The 21,886-nt window shown below is 38.0% G+C and overlaps 3 protein-coding genes across 7 annotated transcripts; 1 reads left to right on the top strand and 2 right to left on the bottom strand.

The window, feature by feature from the left end:
- Window positions 1-6,780: 6,780 nt before the first annotated feature.
- Window positions 6,781-9,195, bottom strand: bloc1s3 (biogenesis of lysosomal organelles complex-1, subunit 3). Of its 4 annotated transcripts, none has more exons than XM_041994559.1 (5): window positions 9,103-9,195; window positions 8,722-8,859; window positions 8,434-8,620; window positions 7,838-7,938; window positions 6,781-7,414 (listed from the first exon to the last, which is right to left on the bottom strand). In XM_041994559.1, the coding sequence occupies exons 2-5, from the start codon at window positions 8,797-8,799 to the stop codon at window positions 7,229-7,231; spliced, it is 552 nt and encodes a 183-aa protein (XP_041850493.1). In that variant the 5' UTR covers window positions 8,800-8,859; window positions 9,103-9,195; the 3' UTR covers window positions 6,781-7,228. The 4 variants fall into 4 exon arrangements, with proteins under 4 accessions (XP_041850493.1, XP_041850491.1, XP_041850494.1 ...); XM_041994557.1 differs by having other exon boundaries at window positions 8,744-8,859; window positions 9,103-9,194; XM_041994560.1 differs by lacking the exon at window positions 9,103-9,195 and adding an exon at window positions 8,955-9,096.
- A 253-nt stretch (window positions 9,196-9,448) lies between these two features.
- On the top strand, window positions 9,449-12,886 carry trappc6bl (trafficking protein particle complex subunit 6B, like). Of its 2 annotated transcripts, none has more exons than XM_041994561.1 (7): window positions 9,449-9,560; window positions 9,864-9,960; window positions 10,258-10,325; window positions 10,416-10,533; window positions 10,776-10,859; window positions 10,989-11,082; window positions 11,440-12,886. In XM_041994561.1, the coding sequence occupies exons 2-7, from the start codon at window positions 9,865-9,867 to the stop codon at window positions 11,469-11,471; spliced, it is 492 nt and encodes a 163-aa protein (XP_041850495.1). In that variant the 5' UTR covers window positions 9,449-9,560; window position 9,864; the 3' UTR covers window positions 11,472-12,886. The 2 variants fall into 2 exon arrangements, with proteins under 2 accessions (XP_041850495.1, XP_041850496.1); XM_041994562.1 differs by lacking the exon at window positions 9,449-9,560 and adding an exon at window positions 9,578-9,596.
- A 3,541-nt stretch (window positions 12,887-16,427) lies between these two features.
- zgc:114130 (uncharacterized protein LOC570332 homolog) lies at window positions 16,428-21,635 on the bottom strand. The gene is made up of 2 exons (XM_041994556.1): window positions 21,360-21,635; window positions 16,428-19,086 (listed from the first exon to the last, which is right to left on the bottom strand). The coding sequence occupies exons 1-2, from the start codon at window positions 21,411-21,413 to the stop codon at window positions 17,836-17,838; spliced, it is 1,305 nt and encodes a 434-aa protein (XP_041850490.1). The 5' UTR covers window positions 21,414-21,635; the 3' UTR covers window positions 16,428-17,835.
- Window positions 21,636-21,886: the final 251 nt, after the last annotated feature.

The raw sequence follows: 21,886 nt of genomic DNA, 5'->3' as shown, positions 1-21,886 counted from the left end.
TTGTGTGCAGCCATGCTCAGCCAGCCATATAAACTAACAGCCTGTCCTCTGGCGTCCCATGAGACTACCACTGACCTGGCTAATATGGGTGCTGCCCTCTGCGCGTGTACACACACATATACTCACACACACATAAACACACAGACAGACCTATACTCATCAGCCATTGGTTTCTTACATAAATCTGACAACAGCTAAAAAAAAAAAACTAAATCCAGTGTGATATAATTAGCCTTTTTTTTTTTTTTTTCACTTTTTCTGCTTTGTTTTGCCCGCTGCTCTCGGTACCACAAACATTTATGCTCTCTCCTCTGTGGTGCACTGTTTGCTGTGTCCTTATTTTAGTCTTTAGTTTGCCAGCTCAAGCATGAACTGTGAGCCTCAAGCCACTGTCACTGGAACAAGAAAAGATGTTTTATTTAAACAATAATATAATGTCCTACTTGCCTGTTGAGTGTAGCAGTTCACCTGGAAATGCCTTAAAGGAAAATACAGTGTAGGCTTTTTTTTTTTTTAAGCTACTGTGGATACTTATAACTTGCTGCTACAATGCATTTTGCATTTTACTCTCAAACTGAAAGGCATTTCACAGTATGAAATCAGAGAACTAACAAATAACCAATTACAGTAAAGCACAGAATTGTTAACTGATGTATAATATGACGTTTTTGCCCCAGTGGGTCTTTTACTCAAACCGGTAACAAATGACATGGTTTGATAACAAAATGACGTAGTTTGGGATTTTGGGAGCTGTTTTATTCTCCAGCAGTTCTGATGAAAGTCTGTCTGATGTAACTGAGGCAGAAATCCAGCTTGTTATCACAGAATTTAATTTTAACCTCTTCAATCAGCATTTCATGATGGAGGCCCATATCGCTCTGTGCTGCCACCAAAGCAACAATCTTTTCCACTAATTTTAAGCTACAAGAGTGAAAAGTTTCAAACAGGTTTCTGCAAAAAACACTGAGTTTTGACTGCTCAAAGTGGCCTTTTTTTATTTGATTGGTTATTCCTATTGCTTACTGAGACTGTCCTTTGTCTATATATGTTTGCATAGGTAGCTTTATCATTTAGGCCAACCCATGCATACTTGACTCACGGTCATGAAAGCAACTACATGTAAATTGTTAAAATATAGCTCATAACAGTAAAAAGAATATATAGATTCCTAACTATAACCAGTTTCTAACTTTAACCAAATAGTTTTAATGTCTAACCTTGACTATAGCATTCATTATGCACATTCCTGGAGCAATCATTGGCTTGCAGCATCCTGACACTAAAAAAACGCGCATTTCACAACATTATTTTTTCTACAGCCCGAGTCATCACCTGACAGCTGCGTTTTTCTTTACAGCACTGCATAACACATTATCAGCTGGATATCAACACACTGGTTTTGAAAATGCATGGCTGTTGCAACAAAGAAAAACAGGAGGACATTATTAGAGGAAGAGAGGAAAAGAAGTGAGACAGGGACTAAGTCAACATTGGGCTGACTTTTACTGGTTGTAGAGAAATCTGAGGAGAGCAGCATGTAAGACAGATGTCGAATTAGCCGTCATTAGGGGATTTCAAAGTGCAAAAATCTGCCGAAGTTCAGCAGTGATGCTTTAAGCTTTGTTGTAATGTGCTGTGCTTACATGAAAACTAGGCATTCATGTGAGTGACAAAAGCATTTCACAAAGTAAGTATTTTAGCCCTCAGCATGATCATTTTCTAATCCTGCTGTAACACTGTAGCACCCTTGTGGAGTATTGTGTACAGTAGTAAGACATAAAAAGGAATGCTAGATGGACCAGTAGGTTCGATTACAGGAGCATGGTGGAGGGTTTAAATGACACTCAGAGGTTTGAGCTTTGAACTTATGCAGGCTTTATATAAAAAAAGAAAATATATAGAAATAAACAGCTAGAACAAATAATCATTAGTTGGCATCATGTGCAATGACATCAGAGGTGGTTTCCAACATGGGCATAGAATTCGGTAGGGACGATAGGGACATGTCCCTACCAATATCCAGTAACTCCTTGGTTGTCCCTCATATTTTCTGCGGCACAGGGTATTTGAGAGTTTCTGCTCTCTCTCAGCAGCAGCAGCACTGCTTTAAGCCCCGCCTTATGAACAGTTCAAACCGTTTTGATTGGTTAAGTGACACACCCAGACACAGTCCTCAAAAATGATAAAAATATGTTAAAATTGTGTCAAAAATTAAAGAAACTTGTCAAAGTCACTTCAAGTCTATAGTTTGTAAAATAAAGAAGTTGTCTGGGATTGTGTGGACAGGTGAGAGTGAAGATGCTGCAGACACAGATCATTTTAGTGCATAATAATTTGAGTGCAAAAATGAAGAAAAAACTCTTAATGACAAATTATAATCATGCTCATCATCTCTTTGAAAGAATTAAACTCAGGCACACATAGTGATGGCACCCAGGCTGAGCACTGGCTTTTAAAATTATAATCACGCATATTTTAACACATAACAGATCAATAAAATAAACTTTCACTGTAAATAACATTTAAACAAAGCTTTACCTTCGTTCTTTGAGTGAGAAGAGAGCAAAACTCGAGCTTCGGATTAATGTGAGCTGCCACGCTTCGGCAACGTGACGCTGTAGCCAGCATTAGCACAAGGGAGCTAACACAGCTTTGGAACTGATTCAAAATACTTAAAGTTACTTTTAACTGCGAGTTTTCTGGCATTTTTCATCCAATAATTAACTTTTTTCCACAACGCAGCACCAACATGGTGATCTCTAGTTTAAACTGTGTTTATATATTTGTAACTTTAAGATGGATCATTTATATTACGTGGGTTACACTACACAGGAAATATTGATGTAAACCCAAACAGGTAATAATAAAAATGTTTTTATTTTTCAACCCAATTTTTTTTTTTTTTTTTATGTATGCTTGGATTGTTTCTGCTCTGTCCAGTTCTCTAAGTTAACCTGAATAATAGCTTCATATTTCTCCAGTTTTACCTTCTTCTTTAAAAGTATATAAGAGGCAAAGACAGAGGCTATCAGGCCTCTCTTATGGAACCAGCTCCCAGTTTGTGTTCAGGAAGCCCTCTCTACATTTAAAATCAGGCTTAAAATCTTCCGTTTTTTTCTCATTTTATAGTGGGGAGGTGCTCTAGCCATCTCTTAGTTATGCTGCCATAGGCTTAAACTGCTGAGGGACATCTTATGATGTACTGAACACTTTCTTGCCTTTTCATCATTCTGCTCTTTTTTTCATGTTTATGCCACAGAACTGTAGCCATTAATATTACATTATCTTAGATTTCTGGCACATAATTTCTGCAACCAGCTCTCACAGTAACACTGTATAATGCTGCTTATCACAGATATGTTACAGCAGCTCTCACTCCACCTCGTAACATTCTGATGCTTGGTCAGGAACATGCTGCATCAATTCTGAATGTGGGGTGGTACCCTCCACGTTTGCATCGCTTTTTGACAAGCTTATTTTTTGCTGCTAATAGAACAATTGTGGGAGGCATCACAATGGCAATGTCAGCAAGTATTTAACAACTAGCAAATAATATGTTACAGAAGAATGTAGGAAGTCAAAATAAATGATAAGCACCAGAAGTAAACAAAAAGAAAACAGGAGAAAAAACACCATGGCCAGGCTTGAACTAAGAACTGGGAGACGGTGTTATTATTATTATTCTTATTGAATCATTTTCTTCTTGTTAGGGTGTTTTCTGTAGACATTTTGGTTTAGCTTATGCTTGATTCCTTTTATTTTCAGATTGGCTGGTTTGTTTCAAGACACTTCTGGTTAAATTAATCAACATAGTGTTGTTTTGCTTTCTCAGTGATAAGTTCCATGCTGCAGTTTTAATGGTGTTTTCAGTATTTGTCCTCATTCACTCATTAAACCCCCAGAGCCTGGAGCTCAGTCAGCACAGCTGGGATGGATGCACACACACACACACACACACACACACACACACACACACACACACACACACACACACACACACACACACACACACACACACACACACACACACACAATACAACACCAACACATTAATACACATACACCTACAATAGATATACAATAGATATCTGGGGATGCTAGATCCACTTTTTTTTTGCGGTTAACCTTTTTCCTAAAACAAAGATTTCAGATTTTTTTATGTCTCTATTGTCTCATTATACTGGTGTTGTTTGCATCCCATTCGAGTCCCTGATTAATTGCATCTTTCAATCCCCTTGTGATCCTCCGCCTCAATTTCTATGAGGCAAAAAGGGCAACAGTAATTACTTCAATAGCTTTGATTATTTTCCGTGAAGGATCTAACACAAACCAGTAGGTGAAAAGATTAATTGACCAGCTAGGGGATTGCTTTCACATATACAAACAGTAGGATACATTTTATACTGTAGATCATGTAGCATATAAACAATTACTTGACAGTTAATTTGGTGCATACGATCTACAACTGTTGCACACTAAAAGAAAAAATATCTCTCTCCACAGTGAAATCCCGATGATACTTATTTTTCTGCACTTTTTCTGAGCGTTTCCTGTGACCTACAGTAACTTGCTTCTGTTTGTGTGCACTGCCTCAAATGACTTGCCAATGAATCACTATAATAACGGTTCTCCTCTGTCAACCATAAACACGTTAGATGAAAATCATGGAGTATGTGTGATTTTGTTCTGGTGTAATATATTTTTAAAAAATACCTCTTAAAACTGGAGAAGTGGAGTAGTCTGATTCATCTCTCTCTGGACAATTTCTTGAAAGTTTTCAAATGCTCTCCATGCACTCACACAACTTATCCATTAGCAATAACTATACAAATATATATAGGCGCGTTTGTGACACTGAAGGCCTCATCACTCCCTTCTGAAACATTCCCTATTAGACACTTTGACACTTGAGCCAACTCTATATGACCTGGCACAGAAATTGTGGTTGGGCAGCTGAGCAGCTTCTTGGTCTTGTGTGCCCCTCTGTGCTGTTTAGATGCACAATAAAACAAACCAGCATCCCTTTATACTCTTATTTTTCACAGATCTGTGAGCCTCCATAGCCCAGAGAGAAATGCAAACAGAATAAGATACCATGAGTACACGCGCTCTCACCAGCTCTCATCTTTAAGAATATTTGGATCTACTCACTTTGGGACTGACCAAATCAAGGCTGAAAGCAGCTTTTACTGCTTCTGACTGTGGAATGTTAGGAGGCTTATTAATGGAGTCCAAACTGGAGCTGAGAAGTGACACAGGAAGGAGAAACAGCAAAAAGGTAAAATGAAGTACATAAAATTTCATCCCAACTTTTTTGTTGTTGTTGTTGTTGTTGTTGTCTTTTTTTGTTTTTTTAATGTCTCCACTGTTACTCTTTCTGAGACAGAGCTGGAGAATAATAAGTATAGATATATAATTGTAGATGCAAATATATTGGACTAGTTATGACATATAGTGCACATATATGTATGTGGAGTTTAACTTGAAAGCATACATATAACAAAAGATAACAGAATAAAAACGATGATGACATATACATCCATGAATTAATTAAATTACTTTTATACCTACCTGCCATACCCTTGCAACCTGTCCAGGGTGTACCCTGCCTCTTGCCCGGCCGTTGCTGGAATAGGTTCCAGCCCCCCCCCCCCCCCCCCCCCCCCCCCCCCCGCGACCATGCATTGGAAAAGGTGGATATCATGGATGGACAGATTTTACACCTAATGCTACATTAGACATATTTCACATACTTTAGCCAAGAGTGTGTAGATTAATTGTTACTAATCAAATAGAATAAAATATAGTCTTGGCAACAACAAAAAAAAAAATAGATTGGAAATTTTGTGCCCTGTTGTCTGACTGCAGTAATGTATGTGTGAATGGCGCCATCAGGTGGCTAAAATATGTAGCTATGCTTCATTGGTTTGAATTCATTTAGATCAGCACATTCAACTCTCTCTGTACATCTTTCTGTTTCAGGTGGCTGATCCTCAAAGTGAGCATGTCAAATTGGCAAGATGGAAAGTTGACCCAGACCACCTCCTTGGGATTGTGGGTATTGTGGGCACCATTCTCAACCTACTGGTGGTGGTGTTGGTATACGTATACACCCCTGTGTAACATGTCTGTGCATGTGGATGTAAATATGGATTGTTGTGTAACTGCTGTTGTTAGAAGGTAATTTGATCTTTGCAGTTTCTTATAATCTGTCAAAGTCTACTGACCTCTGCAGGCGTGTTTGTAAATGTTACGGTCATTATTCGGTCAAACTTTGACCAACACCGACCTTTACCGTGAATTTTGTGATTTCAAGTGGACTGACAAATCTCAAATGTGACATATTCATGCATTGTGTGAATTAGTACTGCATTTAGTCACGAGGTCTGTCAGTAGAGTATCCAAAATAATTAATCTAAAACTTCTTAACACATCTTTACCTCCATACTTTCATAAATACCTCTTCCTTGGTATAATTTTGTACAGTGACTTCTGAGAGTATGTTTATATTTGTAACCAATAAATTTAAAGTGAGAAAATTCTTCTTTTCTATTTCTGGTTTCTCTACATTCCAAACCTCTTGGGGCATCCACACAATTAAAGCTACAACTCCGGAGACTTTTAAATATATATACATTATATACAGTATGTCTTTATTTATAGACGTGTGAATTTGAGAGCACTGCAGCTATTAAGGGGGAAAAAATAAATGGAAAAAAAGGCAACTCCAACAGAGCTGCATTCAGACTTAAGAGACAAGCAGAAATTCATATTCAATAGTTACATTTTCTTTAGATCTTTAATGCAAAGGATAAAAATTATTATGATAGCACAAAAGCCTATACAAGTCTACTTTCTTACTTATCATGGAGGGTTAGACCAGTGCTTTTAAAAATCTATCAGTGTTGCTTTGTGGAACATTTTCTAAATACATCCATTTTTACAGAGAACTGCAAGAAAATGAAAAAGCAAAATATCAGAATAGGCTTGTTTTAACTTCTTGTCTCAAAACTCCAGTAACATGCACAGACACTTGCTGATAAATACATAAGCAATGTCTGTTAAATATACATTTTGTTTATTTGTGTAGGCATGTTTTTATTTATTTTTTTATTAGAAGAGTAAAGTTTGTGATATTTTATCCCTCTGGAGTCTTTTATTTCTGATGAAACGAGCTTAAGAAATCATAATGCTACATTTGTTTTCATTTCTATTTTGATTTAATTCTTTAAGGTACAGCAGTAGTATAATTACAGGGATTATCAATGTTAATATCAGGCAGTATTTGACAGCTGGTGATGATGTCAATCTTCTCGGATACAGCCTTCAGATCATCCAGGATTAATCTGATGCTGTGGGACGCGTTGATGATGGCGCTCTGGGATGTATTTAGCTGAGATGTTGCACTGCGCACCTTCGCACAAACACAGAGTCAAACAACTGAAAAGTAAAACTACTGATATACAATAAACTACTGTTTCAAAACAGGTGAAACCATCTAAGATAGCGGAGACACTTATACTGTTAACAGAAAATACCAATTCCCTGAATGCAAGACAATAGACATTTCTATAATATCATTTTCAGCTCTGTTTATACTTAAAACAGCATTTCTAGTAATTTATGCAAAAAAAACAAACAAAAAAAAAACATTAAACCAAATTCTAAATTTATATTATGCTTGGAAAGGTTTGCATTTATTGTTTAATTTCAAACAGCATGAAAATTAATTTTCTGGCTGCTTTAGTAATGTTGCAGTACACAGTGCATTTTATACCTAATATTCAATGCAATTTATATGTTGTACACAACAGGCTTTGTCACAGGCATGACATACCTCCCTGCTGGCGCTGCCGTAAACCTGCCATACCACGTGCCCTATATCAGAATACAACCGGCTGTTGGACTCCTGCAGCTTCTGTTGTAAAAGGGTGTCACCTGTAAACAGAAGTAAACTGGACATGTCACCTATTTCATCATAGAGTTCCCCATTTTGTTAAAAAGATAAATAAATAAAACAGTTAACTCTGTTCCAGCTTTTTCTGGCCTTAACATTCTGTGTGACAGACGGTTAAAGAAGCACTATTGAAATTGATATTTAACTATGACTTTCTCTTACATGCAACAGATGCACCACTATCTGGCACAACTATTTTTTTTTCTTTTCCTATGGTGAGATTTTTATTTTCTGAATATGGATAAAATAAAATGAATCCAATAACTATTCCTCCACCTGGTGTATATATAAAATTTCTTATCCAATGGACTGCTCTCTTAAAATTTTTAAATCAAACATTGCTGACATAAACTGGGGGACTGTATATAAAAATCGCTTTTATAGAGGGGGTCAGCCCCTCTAGTTTCAGTTTCTACAGAAACTATGTAAACTCTGCTTGGAATTACACAAGCTCTTTGAGTATTAGCAGTCCTCACCATGTGCTTTGTGTGAAGGACTTGGCCTATCTTCCACTATAGATTGTATATCAGGGTGGTCTCTGACTACAATAAGAGGGGGGAGGTCTCTCTTCAGTATCTGAGTGCTCTCCTGGCTCAATGCAGATGCTCGAGGCCCCTGCTCCGACTCTTCCTCACTATCCGTTTCAGAGGCTTCTCCTGGAACCTGAAAACATTCATGGACATATTATACAGATTATGAGGGATTCAGTCATGGCTGGTGTTTATAGACATACTCGTATTTTCATATCACCATAAAACACACACTGAAGCATGCAAGCTGGACAACCTTGGCTCCGATGGCGGCAGTTTGGGGAGCAGAAAGTGAGGTGATGTAGACTTCATCGTCAGAGTCTGTTTCAGATGCCTCGCCCTGCACTACTATCGGGTACCTGCTGGACATGACTGCAAACATACATACCAACAAAAGGACAGCTCGTTAACTACACCCAGACTGAACTGTCAACTAGAAATAAGGAACAGGGGGAGCCACTACTTACGCAGGCGACAAACACTATCTGTCCTATTTGGCTCTTTTTTTTAAATCAGCTCATCTAAAAAATTATTATGTACATTTTTTATTTAAAAAAATCTAGTTAAAATATGCAGTGATTTTAGGCTTTAAAATAGATACAGAAAGTTCCTAACCTCGTCTTTAACAGCATAAACACAAATCACATGAGCAACTAGGAAGTCGCTTGTACTCCAACATCCAATCCGAGCTGACAGATAATATCACGTGATAAAATGCGTTTCGTATAACGATTGGCTTCCTACAGCTTGCGACAATCAAGGATGTGTTTGTTTGTATGAACCGGGTTAGACCGAAATATAATACAGCCATTTAACATTAATAGCACTAGTTTTTGGAAGGCGGACTAACTCAAAGAGCCTTTTTGTATCTCACTTGAGAACCAGAATTTTATTGCTGTGTGTATGGTTACTTCCCATGTCCTTTGATATGGCGAGATCAGGCGTGCTCTCCATGCTGCCTTTTGTAGGTGGATAACTCTTAACACCGCCTGCGTTCATTTGAAGGAGTGGGCTGGCGTGGAAATCGAATGTCGCCGGACAATGAGGCTACTTTGTTTATAGTCAATTCACAGGTACGGCTGATGTAACGGCTGGTCGAAAACATCAAGGTTTATCATCTGTTTAGGATAGATATCTGATTATTTGGCATTGTTCCATCCAAAATACTCAGATAAAAAAAAGCACAAGTTATTAGCGCTCATTGTTGTGGGCAAACACAGCTAGCTATATCGGGCTAACCATCTTCAGCTAGCTAACTTTCATCAGGAGAACGTGTTTTTGTTATTAAATTTATTTGTTTGTGTTCATTGGGCTATTTTAAGCTGCGTAACATTAGCGTTTAACAGGTCTGTATTTTGCTTTTATGTGTGTTTCAGAATGGCAGACGAATCCCTGTTTGAATTCCTCCATATGGAGATCGTTTCGCATATTTTTAAAGAGCAGCAATCAAATAAAGGAGAGATGGGCAGCAAGGTTTGTTTAATAAACAGGCTTGAATCATTCAACCCCAGCACATTTGAAATGACTTTAGCTTTAAGAGGGTCTGTGGCATTGAATAATAAAAGAAAAACTGTAATCCCCATTCAATGTTAAAACGCTAGCTAATCTTTGTAGCTTTTAAAAAAAATATATCCGACTTTGCATCCTCCAGTCTTCGGATTGCAACTTGTTATTTCATTATTTTTTTCCCCCATCAACACAACCAGTTTACAGGGCAGATACTTGCATGGCATACTGATTGGACAAGTCTCTTGTTATTCCTTTCCTCAGGATAGAGCTGTGTGTATTTCTGTCTTGGAAGGCATGGGTTTCAGAGTTGGACAAGGACTTATTGAGAGGTAGATGAGGAACAGTGCTGGATGTGCATCAGTAAATGCTGTGTAACCCGTGTTCTCCCTAACAAAAAGTGTCTGGGTTGATGTTTGCAGGTTGACCAGGGATTCCCCCAGCTTTAAGGATGAGTTGGATATAATGAAGTTTATCTGTAAGGACTTCTGGACTAAGGTGTTCAGAAGGCAAGTGGACAACCTCAGAACGAACCATCAGGTAAAACAGAAATGGAAATGTGTGCCTGAAAATCCTCCTCTGCTAGTTAAATTTCTATGAACACAATTCTAGAAGAACAGCTCCATTATGCCAAAAACATCACATGTAATCTTTAATCGGTGGCAACCTTTCTAGCAAATTTAGCACTGCATATAAATCATGGCATATACTCGAAGTTGAAATGTGTTATTGTTGTCACATATTAAATGTCCTTTTAAATTAATGTGTTTTTCTCACCACAGGGTACCTACGTCCTGCAGGATAACAAGTTTGCTCTACTAACCCCACTATCCAGTGGAAAACAGTACCTGGATCAGGCTCCAAAGGTATATAACTTACTCTACTGCTCTTACATGGTGATTTAGAAGAAGCAGGAATTTAATGGTTTGTGTTAAACAGCCAAAAAAAAAAAAAAAAATCATATTTTAACTTTTATTTTTGGTGTTTTTTCTTAGTACCTTGCTTTTTCATGTGGTGTGGTGAGAGGAGCTTTGTCTAACCTTGGTCTGGAGAGTGTGGTGACAGCTGAGGTTTCTGTCATGCCATCCTGTAAGTACCAATAGAAATATCAATCCACATTTTCTTTCTACAGGAAGGAGTAAACTGATGTAACATGTTCACTAGCAACCACCAGCTGCAAAACCAGTGTTACACATGAGATTTGAGTGGCTGTACAGTTGGTTAACAGTGTTAGTTAGTTACATTTTGGACATTAAAGAAGTCATGGGCCTTTGGGGTTGTATATTAATGTAGAGATTTTCTGTGTAATAGAGGGAGTGGTGTATGGACATGTGGGTAATAATTGAGTTTTTAAAAAACAAATATAGAGTCCACTTTTTTTTTTTTTACTTAACATTTTTTAATGATTAAATAAATGGTTTTGTCTTTTCCATTTTTTCTCGATAGGTAAGTTCCAGGTGGTCATCCAGAAATTGTGACTTGATTCTGTGATACTAACCAACTGCCAAAAGAGAGGATAGTAGTTCCTGTTCTTCCACTAAGCAGCTTGGTCACAGCGGGGGTAAAACATCACAACTGGGAGAAACTGGGCTCCTCATACTCTGCTGACCAACTGCTCCTGATGACAGGCCATAAAGGGCTAACCAGCCTTTAAACTTTCTTTGTGGTTTTTTTGATACAGGAAAAATAGTTTTTTTTTCTCTCTCTCTCTCTCTCTCTCTCTCTCTCTATTTAAGGTTATAGTTCATTTGAGCTGTAAAATGTATGAAGTTCTCTGCTGTAGTTTGAACTAAGTAAGGGTTAAAGTTAGCCTAGCTTAGAAAAGATGTAATGACTGTTCGTGGATGTGAATATGATCACAATTGTGAATGTAAGATAACATCACAGAGCATATATTCATTTTTAACGTGTTGCAATGTAAAGTAGATAGGTTGAAAGGTCTGAGTGCACAGAAAAAAAAAGTGGAAAAAGTAGAACAAAAATTAAGGTGGCCATTAAAAGGATTGTGAACAATATTTTAAGACCACCGCTCACCATGAAAAGAGTGAGGCAAAATGGAGAAACATTCTGCTGCTGTCTAAATGTTTGAAGAAATTAAGTTTCTGGAGAATTTTTAAGACTCAAACTAGATCAGGAAGTTTTATGATGAATTTAAGACTGATGATGCAACTGGAATTCAGCTGTTTACTACAAAGCAATAATTCCTGTTGTTGCTAAAGACAAATGCTGCCAAATAAAGCAACACATTGGTGCTACATTAAATGAATAGCCATAACAGAGGAGCTGTGTTCAACTCCTTATGCTTCACTCTGCTGTCTATTTGATTCCCTTTTGCAATCTAACGTTCTTTAGTTGGTCATTTAAATTTCAATTTAAGGTACAATGTAGATCAGTATTCTGTCATGGGTACATGATTTTTTGTTTACGTTATGAAAATGTAATAGCAGTTTCCAGATCTAGTTTGTCTACATATGTGTGAAAGTGGAATCTTATTTATTAGGTGCATCACTGTTCCTCTGATGTTACATCACTTAAAGCCACTAGAGGGACACATGAAGCTGTCATGGTTTTCCTCTCTGATGTGTAAGTGAGTCCTTCTCAGGTTTGCCTTGTTTTTTTTTTTTTCAGTGAATATTTTTGCTTGTTTATCTTTGCATTGCTTTTTGTTTGATTATTTGCTTTTCTGATGTGCATTCTGTGTATGAAAGATGCAACTGGTCCTAGAGTTTAACAAAACAGACTTTCCAGTGCTATTTCAAGGAAAAAACAACTACAACCCTTGAGGGGTTTGCAGGTTTTTACAGATCAGAATATCTTTTAACAACAAAGTCAATTCAGTGATGATAAAATGTACATACTCCCGGCAGATTGTCCATTAAAAGTATTCAATGTCCAATAGTAGTATTATTAATACATGTTTTAAAATGTCCATGGGTTAGCTTGGAGCTTACATTAGAGTCACCCAGGGTCAGTAAAACTTATCAAAGTGCTATATTTAGCATGGAACCATGCTGATAATGTTGCTGCAGTTGATGGATTATAGTCACCATCTGGTTTTATTTCTGTCTGTGCTCCAATAAATCCCACCTGGTTATGTTCCAGTACTCCACAGGTTCCAGCGTAAAAGGTTTGACATGTTTGTAAAAATCCTAACATACAACTTTGACCAGTGAATCTATTTCTGGCTCTGGCATGGCCCATGTTTGTTGCTAAGACAACATTAATGGCTACAGTTTTAGATATTTAAGTATTTGACATCAAGCTATTCTTATTGGCAGTATAGCCAGCCAATACACACTTCCTGCAGTGTATACTGCATTTGAATGTCTACCTCATTCTTGCAACACAGCAGGTGATGCACAGGCAGATGTCTAAATGATGTCTAAATAAAACAATTGTCCTAAACATTAGAAGCAGATCAGCAGAAGGATGTGGGTCTGTATTCCTCCAGTTTTACTCATAGCTGAATAGATATTTCTGCAAAGAAAATGAATTACAAACGAAGCTCTGCAGGATTCAGTTTGCAGTGCATTCTGGGGATTCAAAGTCAAGTTCTATCAACTTATGTCCCCAGTTGTTGTTTTTTTTTTCTTTTTTCCCCCCATAATTATGCCCTTCCTTTACCTCGAACTTCCTGGATGGACAGTATATTGCTGAAGTTTCCCAAATTAGTTTATTCTTAAGTCTAATGTCTGAAAATCGGGCTGGTTCTCAGAATAGAGTTACGTATGTTTTTTTGTATTCATGCCTTAAAGACAAGAATGTTTGAAAGAACTCAAAAACACAAGAGATATTCAATAAAACACCCAGGTTATACACACACTGACTGGAACTTCCATACAACTACCAATGCTTAGAAACAATAAAACAGTGGGTGAAATTCAGTTATGCATCTGAACATATGACACCTAACCATGGCCAGCTCTTTTATCCATTCTTTGAAGCCTATTTAATACTTAACCCAAATCCTTTCTGAGGAGAATAAAAATGACAAAAAAAAGAGAGAAAAGAAACATTCAGGCGGGATTAGAGACAAGTCTGGGAGGTGCAAACGTAGGAAGTTGGTGAAGGAGTACACTGAAAGATTGTACAAGAAGAACATGAGATAGAGAATACAGAGCCTGTACTGGAGACCGCAGAGACATAACATGTAATAATAAAAAAAGAGTTAATATTGGTCATTGAGGGAGGTTGGTTAAGGAGGAAGCAGAGAAGGGACCAGTGAGATTAATGGGTCTGTACCAAAATGGTTCTAATGTGATGACGAGAGGGGATCTGCACTCTGGTTCTTGTAACTGATGAACAATGGTGGGCATTTAGCAGCAGCTTTATGCTGCTCTACACATCTTAGCTCCCCTACTCTGTATTACAAAGTCACCAAATGCTCTCACAAAGTGGAACGGTGAATGATGGGAGGGCGGAGAGCAGAAGGGGAGGAGGCATGTGCTCAAGTGCTCTAAAGGAAAGAAAGGAGGCGTTAGGAGAGCACAAGAAAACTCAGCATTTTAAACGAATCAAACTGATGACTTGAACTTCAGTAACACTGTCCACACAGACCGGCAGAAGTCTTTTGTACTGTGAGAAGTTGAGCGAGACAGTTGATGTGGGTTAGGATTTCCCAAAGAAACGCTCACAACTTTGATTTTAATTTGAAAAAAAGTTGAAATCAGTTTGGTTCTTTCTTCTTTCTGTTTGAAGCAATAAGTAATTTGATGTCAACAGCAACTAAATTGGCTCTAAATAACCTGTTTTTAAACATTTACTCCTGATTATTAAGGCTCAATTAGCCAGATTATCTAACAGTGATGCAGAGCACTAGTTCATGTAGCTTCAACAACTGTGATGAATATGAAAGGATAACTATATTCAGCTTACTTAGCAAGGTGAACTGGGCTGAGAGGCTAAATTGTATTCTAGCCCTAATTAATTTACCTGAACTATCAGCTCTGCTTTCATAACTGTTACCAAGTATGGTGACATTTTATTAATGATTTATTATATTAATGATTTTGTGGCTATATTAAGTTATATTTTTATACATTTTCAACCTTTAATCTGTCAAGTAAAAATATTTCTTAAACATTTTACTTTTTTTCCTCTTTAATTAAATGAAAGCTCCGAAACAGCCACATTAACATAAAAGTCCTCATAAAACTACCTCAACCCAGAATAAATAAAAAGTATATAAAAGATGAACATGTCATGTATAGTGACATTTTACCATTGTTATCCATCTGTTTGCTTGACAGTGGATGGCAGCTAGCTCATAGCTAGTTTTCTGTTCTCACTAGTTACAAAATCTGTTGTCAGCAAAAGGCAATGATTAATAGAAATCTTTGAGAAAACCCAGACAATACCAACAAGCTTTCCTTATTCATTTCATCCAACTGCATGTTTATAAAATAAAAAAATAATTATACAAACACTTAGAAATTATTACAAGATTTATTCTCACTGTCGAGGCTTGTTTAGAAATTTCTTTCCTGTTTTAGATTTTCTTTGTATGCTGCATATTATAGAAAATGAGGTATATTGTGCCTCAAACTATTTCAAATAGTTGAGATTATAAGTAGTGTTATGTTACTAGGAAAAACTAAAGTAACTGATGAGTGAAATGGTTTGTGGAGATAAATGCTGAACAATCTCACAGGATTTTCTTCCCTCAAACTGTCTTTTTATCTCACAGCTTTTTTCTTACTGATTTTTCTCTTCCCCCCTCGGTTACCTTTTTCACCTCTTCTTGCCAACTCATTCAACTTCTTCCACTCATGCATGGCAAGATGCTCACTCTCTCAAACACAAACTTTGTCTCCCAGGGCCATATGTTGACCCGCGGTGGACCTGAATGCAGCCATCTGCCTGCCTTTCCTACGTCCCACAGGGCAAGAGTGTGGGAGAATGTCTTTAGGACACAAAGCTGCACACAAGCCCACATATGCCTTAACCCTTTCACTGCCACTAATCATTCCCAGACAGGCAGCCCCTTTCATGTTAACAGTGACAAGATAATAGTTCTTGTGTGTGTGTTCAGTATTCTTAAACCACAGCTTCACATTTTACTCAAATTCTTAGATTTGTCTTAAAGAGCCGGCAGTTTTCTAGTTATGTGAACATATTTCTGAAGATAATGTTGCACAGATGATAGATTTAAAACAAATCTGAAGTGAATTAACAAGTGTTTACAAGAAAGCAATCAGATGGAGATCTACCTAAAATAAAGCTTGTCTTAACATTTTAACCTGTGTACAGTTCATCTCTGTAGTTCACGGGAATACAATCTACAACTGAACACCAGAAATGACAGTTCACTGGTTTCCTGTTTGCTTCCTTCCTGTATACTTCTAAAGACTCACGTGAACCTTATGCACAACTGTATTAACTTCCATGTCATTCAATACAAGGTTGTGAAGCAGATATTAATCACAATGCCACTTAAAAAAGGAAAGAACTTTATTTGTAGTACAAAAAAAAGCAAAAGAAACCCAAATATATTAAACTTGATGCAAGCATTAACAAAAGAACTTCTCTATAAATACATTTAAATAAATTAAAGAAATTAATTTACTAAGGATTATGAGCTTTACTGCTAACAAGGCCCTAAACATGTTGACAAAAAGGCAATTTTAAATAGATCAGGAACATTGTATCATTCGTTCCTCTAACCAACTATCCTGTAAACACACAAAACAGCCAAGTAACTTTTCTAAAACACTAAGCAAACATATCCTAACCCTACAGTACGCTGAATCCAGTTCAGTAAGGCAACAGACCCAGGAGTACAGTTCACATAGATGATACTGGGATGATGCAGTCTTAACAGTACAGAGCCGTAACAAGAATTAATACTGAATCACAAAGTAATGCAACAAGGTGGGGATCACAAAAACAGTCATCCAAAAAACAAACAACAAAAAAAAAAAAAGAACAAAAAACAAAGTCCAGCTACTGGGAATGTCAAAGATCAATAAAACCAGTGAATGAAAGCAGGGACTGTTGAGAAGGATCCACTGGGATTTAAACTTTACACCAGAGTCAAAAGCCAGTAATGTGTTGGCATCCCATTATTGCTTCTGTGCAGCCTAAATTTGGCAATTTGTCATATCACTAGTAGCAGCATGCCAAGAATGCACAAGAAGCCAAGGCAGATTCAATTACTGCTCTTCTTTGGAAAAAAAAAATAAACAACTCACCCCCAACCTAACAATGTCAAGAGACCTGACAGGCACATTGTTTAGAAACCTTCAGGTTAAAGGCTGCTGATCTAAACATAAACGTGAGACTGCACAATTATGAGAAAAAAAAAGAAAAACAAACTTTCACAAGCTTATAAACAATACCGTGATAATTTAAGGAGGAACTCCTAAACAAAGTCTGAGTTATAAGTGTCCTCTTTGGCTTCATCAGACTGATATATTTAAGATGCTGACAAGTTAATCAATGAATCAGTGAGGTGGTGAGCTTCAACCACATTCCCATCACACTGATTCAGTTTGTCTCAACTCACGTGTCAGCTCATTTAGAAAATTAAAAAAAAAAAAAAAAAAAGGTTCCCAACACTGTCAAACATCTGTCTTGATGTGTACTGTTGTGGTAAAAACACTCATTTCAATGTGATTGTAGCTTGAGACATTTTCCTACATAAATCTAACGGGAATCCGAGTCAGTCATCAAGTCTTCATTTATTTCAGGCGAACAGAGCATCTTCAGGATCAGTCCAGCTGGATGAGGAGTGTACATATGTGTCTAGTGTGTGAACATTGCAATGACTAAGGATGTGTGTGTGCACTGCATGTATTGAGTTGTAATGTATGAAAACATTTTTGTGTTGAAGCACGCTGCAGTTTAAAGGCAGAATCCTGTGGCATCTTCAGGAACAGAGAGCTGACTGAACACTGCGAGACGTCTGCCACTGCTTTCGTTGTTACTCCCGCCGGATTCAGAGCCACTGAATGAGCTAGCAGAGCTGCCTCCATCTTGGTCCTGGTCTGACAGAGAGGTGTACGACAGGGATCGGGTACCCAAAGGCCCTGGGAGGATCCCTGCAGTGCTTGGACTCTGCCTGAGGGAAGGCGAACCAGTTGGAGACAGACCACATGGCGAATACCCGGAATCAGGGGATGGCAGAAATGGAGAGCGAGGGTCAGCTGGAGTGGTCTGGCACATGGGGGGTTGGTAATGGTGGGCAGGGGAGGACTCGAATGCGGTGTCCATCTCTAGGAAGGCATTGGAGAACAGGTCAGTGATGTCAGCGCATGAAGGAGGAGAAACCGATGGAGCTCGTGTGAAAGAGACATTGACGGGTGGAGTGTGACCGGTTAGGAGAGGCTGAAGGACTTGTTGGGGAGCAGAAGGAAACCCAGCAAAGCTGAAACTCTGTCTGACCAGAGGAGGTCTGTTGGAGCGGGAAGTTGAAGGTGGTTGGTGAGGCGTGTTGCAGGGGGAAAATGATGATACAGAGCGAGAGTAGGGGTGTTTCTTTTCTTCCTCGTTGTTATGGACAAAATGACAGCGGATCCCATAGGGGCAGAACCCAATAGTATGAAAGGTACGACATGGCTCAGTTTTGTACTTTGGGTGTCTGTTAAGATCACGCAGCTCCTCTGGCCCATGGGCAAACTGGCACTTCCCGCCATACTTGCACAAGCCGTTCTCGGTGAAAGATCGACACAGTTCGGTTTTGTAGCGCGATGAGGAAGAGGAGCTAGAAACTGAAGAGGGGGACGAGGAGGAGTTGGCATTGAGAGCTGAGGGGCTCATGTCACTTTGACAGGTCTTTATTTCAGGCCAGCCTAGACTTGCTCCTGGTGTGCTGCTCGTCTCCACCATGCTGACAGAGCGTTGGGAAAGGAAACCCGACTTTCCCCACTGTGTGGAATTACCAAGCTGGGGGGGTTGAGGACTTTCTGCTTGCTGCCCCCATTGGCTAGAAGTCAGAAATGGACTGTCCAAAGGATCACTGGAGAGGCAGGGCAGAGACGAGAGGGAAAATGAAGTGTTTCTACACAGCTCAGACATGTAACCAGGTGTTCTAGTCGTCATACTGAGAGACGGAGGTAGCCTGCTCTGCTCTCTGAGGTCAAGTCTCAGTAAATTCTGGAAGAAAAAAAAACAAAAAAAAAAAAAAGATTTTATGGTTAATAAAAAGGTACACGTCTCCATTTTTACACTACTTTTGGCACATTTGTCGGCTTATAAATGGGTAAACATTTCAAAATCACAACTTGCTTTAAATCAGTATTAAGAAATAAGTTTTCCACTTTTAAAACTTATTTTGTTTTTTAAACTTTGGATATACTTCAACCAGTTCTTGACAAAGAAAAATGGATTTCATAGCAGCAATCACTCTTTTACTCTTTGTTTGAAGCCACTGTCTATAAGTTCAAATTAGTTATTTTTGTTTCAACCATAAACTTAGCAGCTCTTGACAAAAAAACATGTGATACATAAGCACTTTTTTTTTTTTTTTTTTTTACTGATCCAGAGCAGCTTACAACATGAGCTGGGTTACGGCAATGAAGTGGACCGTCTAAAATCTTTTGACCACCATCTTTAAAAAGAACAATACAAACAAAAAAAGAAGAGGCAACACAGTGAATGTGAATTGTTTATCATTTTCTTGTTATTTAAGGTTTTACTATCTCCACTTAGTATTTATGCACACAGCCCGAGATCAGAGCACAGTGCATTCACAATTACCTCATATGACTTGATTTAACAAGAGTTTGTATTCATGTGTATAAACGTTGGGTGTTTTAATATCACATGCTGCTCTTCACAGATCCTGGACAGATTGTGGATACACTCCATTTGTTGAATCATTTACAAAACAATGAGCAATCTACCAAATATGTCAAGTCTGTGCATCATCTAACCCTTTAATGCTGTATGTATAATTTTTCATACAGTTTCTGAGACCTTTTGCATCACATTATGGTAAAAACTTAATCACATGGTAACATTTGATATACAAAATATATTTTAATTTTGTTTAACACGTAAAAAATGGCCTAATAAAGGTTTCAAATAAAAAAACAAAACAAAAAACAACTCCCTATATTGTCTTTGGTCAGGCTTTAAAGGGTTAAATAGAATATCAGCCAACACATAAACCAGATGTGTTCAGATCCAGTAATGCAAGCATCATACCCACGCTGATCAGATGGTTAATGTTAAGAAAACAGACCTGTTTGGATGCTAAACAACAAGGCAGCAATAAATAAACCGATAAAGTCAATCACTGTGCTGAAAGAATTTTACCCCCAGAAGATACATTAATAAACAAATACTGATTACGTTTTTTCCTCGGAGACACGTCTATCATCAACCACAATGACAGGACTGATGCTGTGACACATCATGACTTGTCTGAAAGTGGCACTTCTTGAGCCAGGAAACTAATTTACTTCCATTCGAGATACTGTTTGCCATCACATCTTAGCCAGTTCAAGCATTTGCAAAGAGACTGATCGACTCCAGGCTTGCACAAAAACCAGCAGTTATTCAGGTTGCATGTGTCCTCATCCTGACTCAAGGGGCTCATCATCTGACAATCCACCCAGTGATCATTACATCAAGCAATGAAGATGCAAATAAATTAGATGTGACCTTCTTCCGTGCAACCTAATAGTTTCAATTTTAACTCTTTAAATTACAAATTTTCACTCAGGATATATGAGGCAAGCATACTGAAAAAAGTAAACCCAAGTAAAATTGCATTAAATATCATAAATGAGAAAAATTTGATGGTTCCATTTAAAGGACAATTAGTATGTTTATCATTTTCTGAAGTTCTTTAACACTTTAACCCACATCAAATGGTCAAAATAACTTTAACTCTGTAGTTTCAGTAAAAAAACAAACAAAAAAACTACAGTTTGTTGCAAATCACTAAAGCAAAAGGAGCAGTATTAAACTGAAACTCATCGAGTGAGGTGAACGCCTATCTGCGTTTCGCTCCACATATAGTTAGCTGTTATGGCTAACTTTCTTGGAGTTGCCTAGTTTTTCAGATACTTCACTTGAACCGCTTGTAACTAGTGGCAGAAAACGCTGCTTTATGCTACTGAACAAGCAATCTGACCGTTATCTTTGCTAGTTAGTAGTTCGATAGGCCCAGAACAGAAACAACAGCCGCCACAAGGCTCCCTCTGTGTGGCAAGTTACCTTCAGGTTCAAGTTAACTACCTAATCACTACCAAGAGACCGAAAAACGTCTAGCGAAGACGTTAAACACAGCATTATCCGCAACATGAGGGGAAATGTGAAGAGAAACTTCGGTGTAGCTAGCAAGCTACCGTTAACAACCCCTCCCGACTTCTGCGGGCCAACTTTTACTCCGCTCAACTTTCTTTGCGCTCATCGTTTACCTTGCACATCATTTCCTCCAGGTCAGCAAACTTGTTGATGGGATGAGATGGCATTTTGCCGAGATATCAGAGCCTCCGTCGGATCTCCGTCTAGCCCTGCAACGACAGACGAGGGCAATGCAGTGGCATGAGTTTGGTCCGAAGTTTCTCGCTGTGTGCGCCGTCCTAAACAAGCTGAAGACCGAGACACCACGTGTGGATTTAAAACCAAACAGCGATTTAAGCCACTCCCACGCCTCAGTGATCCACACCACAGGTTGAGTTCAGCTAAATCTGATGGAGCTCAGACTAAAGAGAGATGGAGGGGTGGGTGTCTCATTTCTTTAAAAGAGTTCAATAAAGACCACTAAAAAGATGCAATATAACTTTAAAAACCCGATCGTGTAGAAAACTGTAAAAGGATAGCACATATACAGTGTAAACCTTTAAATATGCCCAATATATATATATGTATATATATATATATATATATATATATATATATATATATATATATATATATATATATATTATTCCTATTTGTTTCT

The sequence above is a fragment of the Melanotaenia boesemani genome, chromosome 9 (assembly GCF_017639745.1).
Source record: "Melanotaenia boesemani isolate fMelBoe1 chromosome 9, fMelBoe1.pri, whole genome shotgun sequence".
Classification (NCBI taxonomy): domain Eukaryota; kingdom Metazoa; phylum Chordata; class Actinopteri; order Atheriniformes; family Melanotaeniidae; genus Melanotaenia; species Melanotaenia boesemani.
The sequence above is the reverse complement of the archived record's forward strand: the minus strand, read 5'-3'. Positions and strand labels throughout refer to the sequence as shown.